Source organism: Balaenoptera physalus (genome assembly GCF_965194825.1).
Source record: "Balaenoptera physalus genome assembly, chromosome: 2".
NCBI lineage: Eukaryota > Metazoa > Chordata > Mammalia > Artiodactyla > Balaenopteridae > Balaenoptera > Balaenoptera physalus.
The window spans coordinates 6,091,706-6,101,079 of NC_138883.1; the positions used below are offsets into that span (position 1 = coordinate 6,091,706).

The 9,374-nt window shown below is 52.5% G+C and overlaps 1 protein-coding gene across 15 annotated transcripts in view; it reads left to right on the top strand.

The window, feature by feature from the left end:
- BCL11B (BCL11 transcription factor B) overlaps nt 1-6,832 on the top strand; it is a 93,342-nt gene extending 86,510 nt beyond the window's left edge. For all 15 annotated transcript variants that reach the window (XM_082450723.1, XM_082450717.1, XM_082450718.1 and 12 more), the window contains one exon: nt 4,657-6,832. In XM_082450723.1, the coding sequence (XP_082306849.1) occupies nt 4,657-6,716 (2,060 nt within the window). In that variant the 3' untranslated portion in view covers nt 6,717-6,832. The remainder of the gene's footprint in view (nt 1-4,656) is intronic.
- Nucleotides 6,833-9,374: the final 2,542 nt, after the last annotated feature.

The window sequence follows — 9,374 nt, forward strand, 5'->3', positions numbered from 1 at the left end:
GAATCTAAAAAAAAAAAAGGTTCTGAAGAACCTAGGGGCAGGAGAGGAATAAAGATGCAGCTGTAGAGAATGGACTTGAGGACACGGGGAGGGGGAAGGGTAAGCTGGGACGAAGTGAGAGAGTGGCATGGACATATATACACTACCAAATGTAAAACAGATAGCTAGTGGGAAGCAGCTGCATAGCACAGGGAGATCAGCTTGGTGCTTTGTGACCACTTAGAGGGGTGGGATAGAGAGGGTGGGAGGAAGACACAAGAGGGAGGAGATATGGGGATATATGCATATGTATAGCTGATTCACTTTGTTATACAGCAGAAACTAACACACCATTGTAAAGCAATTATACTCCAATAAAGATGTTAAAAAATAAAAAGAAAAGAAAATTCCTCCAGGGTTTTATTACTGCCAGAGTTACACTGAAAGGCATCCCTGAAACATCCACTGCCAGGTACAAGATGGATAATAAAAAACAAAACGTGCAAAGCCCAACCATAACATGGGCGTAGTGATGTGTGAATTTTATAGGGTGTGTCCACATGCGCGATCTCATTTGCTTCCCCAGCCGTCTTTGGAAGCAGGTATGTTATTCCCACTCTACTGATGAGGAGACAGAGGCTCAGACAGGTTAAGTGACTTGATCAACATCACTCTGCTGGGAATGTCAAGGCGGAGGTGAAGTCACGCTGCTGTCCAGGGTTCTCTTTAACAGAGATCACAGGGAGCGTTTCGAATTTGAGAAAAACACAGGGCCTCCCTTGAAAGCCAGGAGAGCAAAAGAAGACCCAGTGTGGGTTTCTGCCAATGGATACCAAAAATGTCTGAGAAAGGAAAAAGGAAGGAAGCAAGCAAACAAGACACGGGCCCTGGGTTCTGAGTCGCCAAGCCCGACGTAGTGATCCAAATGCAGCTGACGTTTCTAGGCCTCTAAGCCAGGTTTGGCGTCACTGGGTAAGTCGCTTCAAAATAACCTAGGTGTCGACCTCTCAGTTGGAATGTCGGCAGCCACAGGGGCAGCGTGTTGGGACATGGATCCTGTCTGGGCCACCAGCAAAGTCGGCACATGGTAGAGCTTCCAGCTCACCTCTGGGCAGGTGGCCTTGAGCTCCAGGAGGGGGGACAGCCCTGAGTCTGAAGCAGCCCTCTCACCGAGGGTCTTCCGCTGCATTTAAAAAGGAGCCATGGGTGACTGTGTGTGTTGGGCCTTTAAAATATTTAGTGAGTTTTTGAACAGAAAAATGTTCCGAGCGGCTCTTCAAAGGCTTCCTGACATTGTTCTCAAAAGTGAGCAGCCCCAGTGCTCAAGGCTACTTCTAGGTAAGAGATAACCATGAAGTGGTAACATGGAAATGAACATTTTATTTAAAAAAGAAAGTTACGAAGGAGAGTGGAAAGTGCGTTGTCTAGGGAGGGCCTTTGAGGGCTGGGAGATTTTAAAAACATCGGAAGCTGTCAGATCCTGGGAAGACTGGCACCTGTGGTGAATCTTGCCATGGCGTGGAGAGAAGTGTGCGAGCCAGATGGGTTCAGACGTGCGGGAAAAGAGCTTACCCCGGCTTGACGAGGGACCCTGGAATCCTATTCGAGGGATACACACAGAGCTTTTCTCCCCCGATGGTGAATTCCGGACAGTTAACTTCCTCCCGGTTGCTCCGAGTTAGAGTTTTAGCAGTGTTTTTTGCTCTTTTTTTTTTTTAAACAAAAAGTGGAAACATCTGAACTCTTTAGGACATGCAGGTACATGCTTCTCAGCAGCTGCCGTTTGAGTTAAAAAACATATATATTTTAATTGGCCGTTTCATTCCTGGCCTGCCTGAGAGTTTTGCATTGTCTTCTGATACCCACATTCCTCACGGGCAGTAGAACTTTCTAGAAAATGTGTAGCCATCAGAAGAAGAAACAGGAAGTGCTCTGGAGAGACCCAAGGAAATGAAGATGATGAAAAAAGAGACTGGGGGAAGGGAGGCGGCCCGTCTTAAAAACCCGAGGAACCAGAGCAGCTGTGTGCAGTAACTTGGTCAAGGAGAGTGGCTGGAGCCGAGGTGAAGGGCACAGCGTGCTCCTTAATCGCAAGATCTATGACCTTGTGGGAGGTGGTGCTTCATTTGTGTTATTAGCTCCTGTGTCAGAAAGGGACTTTTCCTTTATCTTCTTATTTATTACTTACTTATTCTGCCTTGCTCCAGAAGAGCATTTGAGGAGGACTCCAAATGTTGTGGCTTCTGGCCAGCCTTCCCACGAGGCTGTCTGAGGGGAAGAGTTCTGTCCCCCACACGCGTTAACTAATAAGCCAGGACAGGAGATGGTGCCTCCGAGAAGCTGGCGCTCCCTGCCATAGCGGGGTGGCACGGAGGACGGGAAGACTGCGGTGTCCGTGTGGCCTTACCGCTCCCGCAGCGAGGACCATGGCCGCCCAGGGCCTTGGGAAGGAAAGACCCCGTTTCCAGGTGGGGAAATGCTCCCCAGGGGCTCCAGCATGGGGAACTGAGTTACACAGACATACTGGGAGGAGGAAGTTACCCGGACACCCTGGAGAAAGAAAATTGCCTCAGAAGTTCTCCTGGAGCTGTGTGTAAAAGTGAGGTGAAGCTGAACTTCGGAATTCTTTTTTCCTTTTTGTCCTCCCCGCCTCCCCCCTCCCCTCCTGGTCTCCTCACTACCAAACACACAGACACATGTCCTATTGCACACGAGCGTGCAGTGATGCCCAGAGACCACCAGACCTGGAAGGCAGGTCTTGGTTTCCAGTGGTGGGTGATCTGGCCCAGTTGCTTCTGTGTCTGGGAGAATCTCCACCCTGCCCCCCTGCCCCCTGGACAGCCCGCACACACTGCATGGCTCAGGGAGGTCCAGGCCCCTTGGACCTTGGGAGAGGTCCAGTTTAACCTGTAAGGAACTGGGGATGTTTGGTCCCAGAGCCACTTGGATTTTACTGCTAAGGGTGAAGCCCCCAAGAAACATAATTCGTGGCTGGAAAACCAAAAAAATTCATCTCTGTACGGGATTTCAGAAGTCCTTAATCTTCCTGGGAGTGGCTGAGATGGGGATTGTCTGCTCCAGCCCGCCTCGCTGTACGTCCCCCTCCCCTTACTGATACGGGGTATGAAAATTAACACGCACATTTGGCTCCACCAGGGAGTTTGCAGCTACCGTGCTTTATCAGCGTTAAAATCTTCCAGGTACAAGAAAGTTTGAAAAAACAAAAAGGGGTATTTCAAGATCTCAGCCGTGATGTCGTGTTCCCTTTTCCTTCCCCGGCCAGTGAGCAAATCTGATGGTGGAAGGCAGGACCTGCCCACACGTGTCCTGTGCACGTGAAGCATTAGAAGAGGTTCGGGCTGGAGAAGCAGCTAGTTTCACCCGCAGGTTGAGGACGTTGGCCACAAAAGAGGTTCTGGTTGGAAGGTCCGGGCTCCATTTTGCAATGACCCTAATGATGGACGAAGACAGGGACGCTTTGGCTCCATGCCACCAGCGTCCCCTAAGACTGGCTCCCGATGTCACCAGAGCCAGTTTGTAACAAATCCACACTTGCCACCATTAATCCTGACCGTCCTGTCAGATGGGACATTCTTTCACTCAGTGTTTCTGGCACAGGACCTCACCCCTCCCCCTCCCCAGGGGTCTCTGGAGGCCAGATTCCACACTGTGGTTAGGGGTGTGTGTGTGTGTGTGTGTGTGTGTGTGTGAGGCCAGGAGGGCAATGGTGGGGGGCAGCTGTCACCCAGTAGTGGTGTTCATGACATGCCGAATGCCTTCTGTTCCTACGCGTCGTGTTTAAATTTGACAGCGCTTTCTGCACGGACCCTGGTGTATGAAACCCTGGGATTTCCTGTAGTTAAAATCCCAAATGATGCAGAGGTATCAGCCGTTTCTCTTAAAATGTTTGCAAGGCGATTTGGTTTGATTTGTGCTTCTTAGAACTTCCTTGGATCAAAGACTGCCTAGTCAGTGACTGGGTGGGGGGGGGCGAGGGGAGGGGGCAGTTTTGCCCCCCAGGGAGGTGTGGCAGTGCCTGGAGAGATTTTTGATCCTCATGATTGGGAGGGGAGGGAGTGCTACTGGCTTCTAATGGGTAGAGGCCAGGGCTGCTGCTGAACATCCTACAAAGCACAGGGCGGCCCCCGGCCCCCAGGCGGAGAATCATCAGGGTCTACATGTCAGTAGTGCCTTGCTTGACAATCCCTGGTCTAGACCGTGGCCAGTGTGAAGGTAGCCCTGAATGGCTGAAATCTGCCCTGCTATCTTTTATGCAGTCCATCCTTTCCATACTTCCTATTACTGGAATCAGGCATTCTCACAAACACATCTCCTTTGGCTTCTGAGGCGATGGGCTTAAGGACACCATATTTTAGGGGCACAGAGGGATGTCTACCGAATTGGAGTAACTTGCTGAGGTCACACGCCTGGTCCGGGCTTTGCCGGGGCCGCCAGCCCACAGAGCAGGCTTCTTCAGCCCCTCTGCCGGGGTTCTGCCAGGGGGTCGCAGGCCTGGGTCTGCTCAGAAGCCGTCCCGCTGCTGCCGCCCTCAAGAGCCGCGGATCCCGGGACGCACTCGGCCCCGGCTCGCCTCCAGGTCAGTGGCCCCGTGGTGCGCGAGCCCCCGTCCTCCGCTTCTCACGCTCTCTCTGCCTTTCCGTCCGTGTGTCTCCCCAGGTAAAGATGAGCCTTCCAGCTACATTTGCACAACATGCAAGCAGCCCTTCAACAGCGCGTGGTTCCTGCTGCAGCACGCGCAGAACACGCACGGCTTCCGCATCTACCTGGAGCCCGGGCCGGCCAGCAGCTCGCTCACGCCGCGGCTCACCATCCCGCCGCCACTCGGGCCCGAGGCCGTGGCCCAGTCCCCGCTCATGAATTTCCTGGGCGACAGCAACCCCTTCAACCTGCTGCGCATGACGGGCCCCATCCTGCGGGACCACCCGGGCTTCGGCGAGGGCCGCCTGCCCGGCACGCCACCGCTCTTCAGCCCGCCGCCGCGCCACCACCTGGACCCGCACCGCCTCAGCGCCGAGGAGATGGGGCTCGTCGCCCAGCACCCCAGTGCCTTCGACCGAGTCATGCGCCTGAACCCCATGGCCATCGACTCGCCCGCCATGGACTTCTCGCGGCGGCTCCGCGAGCTGGCGGGCAACAGCTCCACGCCGCCGCCCGTGTCCCCGGGCCGCGGCAACCCTATGCACCGGCTCCTGAACCCCTTCCAGCCCAGCCCCAAGTCCCCGTTCCTGAGCACCCCGCCGCTGCCACCCATGCCCCCCGGCGGCACGCCGCCGCCCCAGCCGCCGGCCAAGAGCAAGTCGTGCGAGTTCTGCGGCAAGACCTTCAAGTTCCAGAGCAATCTCATCGTGCACCGGCGCAGCCACACGGGCGAGAAGCCCTACAAGTGCCAGCTGTGCGACCACGCGTGCTCGCAGGCGAGCAAGCTCAAGCGCCACATGAAGACGCACATGCACAAGGCCGGCTCGCTGGCCGGCCGCTCCGACGACGGGCTCTCGGCCGCCAGCTCCCCGGAGCCCGGCACCAGCGAGCTGGCCGGCGAGGGCCTCAAGGCGGCCGACGGCGACTTCCGCCACCACGAGAGCGACCCGTCGCTGGGCCACGAGCCTGAGGAGGAGGACGAGGAGGAGGAGGAGGAGGAGGAGGAGCTGCTGCTGGAGAACGAGAGCCGGCCCGAGTCGAGCTTCAGCATGGACTCGGAGCTGAGCCGCAACCGGGAGAACGGCGGCGGTGGCGGCGGGGTGGCCGGGGTGCCGGGCGCGGGCGGCGGCGTGGGCGGCGCGGCCAAGGCGCTGGCCGACGAGAAGGCGCTGGTGCTGGGCAAGGTCATGGAGAACGTGGGCCTGGGCGCGCTGCCGCCCTACGGCGAGCTGCTGGCTGACAAGCAGAAGCGCGGCGCCTTCCTGAAGCGCTCGGCGGGCGGCGGGGACCCGGGCGACGATGACGACGCGGGCGGCTGCGGCGACGCGGGCCCGGGCGGCGCGGTCAACGGGCGCGGCGGCGGCTTTGCGCCGGGCGCCGAGCCCTTCCCGGGCCTCTTCCCGCGCAAGCCGGCGCCGCTGCCCAGCCCCGGGCTCAACAGCGCGGCCAAGCGCATCAAGGTGGAGAAGGACCTGGAGCTGCCGCCCGCCGCGCTCATCCCGTCCGAGAACGTGTACTCGCAGTGGCTCGTGGGCTACGCCGCGTCGCGGCACTTCATGAAGGACCCCTTCCTGGGCTTCACGGACGCGCGCCAGTCGCCCTTCGCCACGTCGTCCGAGCACTCGTCCGAGAACGGCAGCCTGCGCTTCTCCACGCCGCCCGGGGACCTGCTGGACGGCGGGCTGTCGGGCCGCAGCGGCACGGCCAGCGGGGGCAGCACGCCGCACCTGGGCGGCCCGGGCCCCGGGAGGCCGAGCTCCAAGGAGGGCCGGCGCAGCGACACGTGCGAGTACTGCGGCAAGGTGTTCAAGAACTGCAGCAACCTGACGGTGCACCGGCGGAGCCACACCGGTGAGCGGCCTTACAAGTGCGAGCTGTGCAACTACGCGTGCGCGCAGAGCAGCAAGCTCACGCGCCACATGAAGACGCACGGGCAGATCGGCAAGGAGGTGTACCGCTGCGACATCTGCCAGATGCCCTTCAGCGTCTACAGCACCCTGGAGAAACACATGAAAAAGTGGCACGGCGAGCACTTGCTGACTAACGACGTCAAAATCGAGCAGGCCGAGAGGAGCTAAGCGCGCGCGGGCCACCCCCCCACCCCAACCCCGCGCACCTGTACAGTAGCCCCGTCGCCAAGCGAGAGAATGCTGACCTGACACTTGCCTCCGTGTCGCCGCCGCTCGGCACCCCCTGCGAGCCCCCGGGGCCCCAGGGGAGGCGGCCCTCCAACCTAACCTGTGTCTGCGAAGTCCTATGGAAACCCGAGGGTTGATTAAGGCAGTAAAAATTGTGGAGCCTTTTAACTGTGCAATAATTTCTGTATTTATTGGGTTTTGTAATTTTTTTGGCATGTGCAGGTACTTTTTATTATTATTCTTTCTGTTGAAATTCCTTTAAGAGATTTTGTTGGGTATCCATCCCTTCTTCAGTTTTTTTGTTTTTTTTGGTTTTTTTTTTTTTTTGGTTTTTTAAAAACTCAGTAGTAGCCTGAGCGATGACTCCCGAGCTATGTAGAGGGGAAGCATATATTTTAAATTATAATTTGGGGGGGGAGGGCGCTGCTTTTTTGAAATCTAAGCTAAGCATGTGTAATTTCTTGTGAAGAAGCCAACACTTAAATGACTTTTAAAGTTGTTTACTTTTTTATTCTTTTTTTTTTTTTGTCCTGAAATAAAAAGTGGCATGCGTTTTTGCTTTTGTTTTTGTTTTGGGGGAGGGGGTGGATGAACAGCGGATAACAATCTTTAAAGTTGTAGCACTTTGTTTCAGAATCGGAAAGGAGATGTAGCACTGATGATGTCCCGAGTAACAGAGGCCTTTTCTGTGTTGATTTCAACTTTGCAATCCATAAGGAAACCTTTGAGTGGTGGGGGGGGAGAGGCCCTCAGAAAACTCAGCACTGCCAGAGAAACAGGAGTTTTTGAGGGCTGCCCCTGGGAAATGGCCCAAGAGCATTCTAAAATTGTGCATTCCCAGCAGATCCTGTACTTTTCTCGGAATGTCGGTGGGCCCTGGGATGCCATCTCTGCTATTTGCCGTAGATTCGACTAAATAAAATGGGCTGAGGGTACTTTTGGGGGTAGACGGTGGTGGCCTGCAGTGACACAGAAAGGAGAGAAACCAACGGTGTTCTTTCAGGTTTCTTCTGGCTTGACAGCTTCTCTCTCTCTATCACCCCCACCACAGAAATCCGAAGTCATACATTGCTGCCAGTGACAACTGATCGTTTCCCAAGCAGACAAGTGTACTGATGGTGAATTGAGGGAAATTACTATTCTCTCATGTAATGCACACTGATGACATTGTACGCACGGGGGTTGGGGGGGAGTGGGGGGAGGATCTTGCCAATTTCAGTTCCCTTTTACTGGAAAACGGGAAGAGTTCCATCCGAAGGTGCCCAGCGCTACTTCCCAGGTTTTTGTTTTTTTTTTTTTTCTATCCCATTAGGTTGGAAGGTACTAAACATTGGACTGTTAAGATTAGACATTTGAATTCTGTTGACCCGCACTTTAAAGCTTTTGTTTGCATTTAAATTAAATGGCTTCTAAACAAGAAATTGCAGCATCTTCTTCTTTTTGGCCCAGAGGTGGGTTAAACTGTAAGGGATGGCTGAGACTGAGTGTCAGTATTGCTAAGCATGGCATTCACAATACTGGCACTATAAAGAACAAAATAAAATAATTTATTGGACAGTTTTTCTACTGCCATTCAATTTGATGTGAGTGCCTTGAAAACTGATCTTCCTAATTGAGTCTCTTGAGACAAATGCAAAACTTTTTTTTTTTTTTTGAAATGAAAAGACTTTTTTTTAAAAAAAAGTAAAACGAGAAAAGTACATTTCTTTAGAAACAAACAAAGCCACATTTACTTTAAATAAATTTTCAAAAATCCTGGTTGAAGACATGAAAATGCCATAAGACCCAATCAAATGAAGAAATAAACCCAGCACAACCTTGGATATCCATTAGCTGAATTATCCTCAGCCCCTTTTGTCTGTGGGACAACGCTGCTTAGATGTGGAGTGGAGGTGATTTACTGCTGAATTAAAACTCAAGTGACACAAGGTACAAGTTGATATCGTTGAATGAAAAACAGAACAAAAACAATTCAGGAACAACGGCTAATTTTTTTCTAAACTTAAATTTAGTGCACTCTGTCTTAAAAATACGTTTACAGTATTGGATACATACAAGGGTAAAAAAAAAAATTGTGTGTATGTGTGTTGGAGCGATCGTTTTTTTCAGAGTTTGCTTAATAGGTTATAAAAAGATGCCACAGTGGCTGCGTGTATATTGTTTTCTTTTGGTGACGGGGTTTTAGTATATATTATATATATGAAAATTTCTTGATTACTGTAAAAGTGGACCAGTATTTGTAATAATCGAGAATGCCTGGGCATTTGACAAAACAAGAAAAAAAAAAAACCCTTTTCTTTTCCTTGAAAATGTTGCAGTAAAATTTAAATGGTGGGGTCTATAATAATTTGTTCTTGTCACAGTAACTGTAAAGTCGGAGTTTTAGTAAATTTTTTTCTGCCTTGGGTGTTGAATTTTTATTTCAAAAAAAAATGTATAGAAACTTGTATTTGGGGATTAAAAGGGGATTGCTACACCATGTAGAAAAAGTATGTAGAAAAAAAAGTGCTTAATATTGTTATTGCTTTGCAGAAAAAAAAAATCCACATTTCTGATCTGTACTTATTTTTCTCCTCCCACCTCTCTCTGGAATGGATA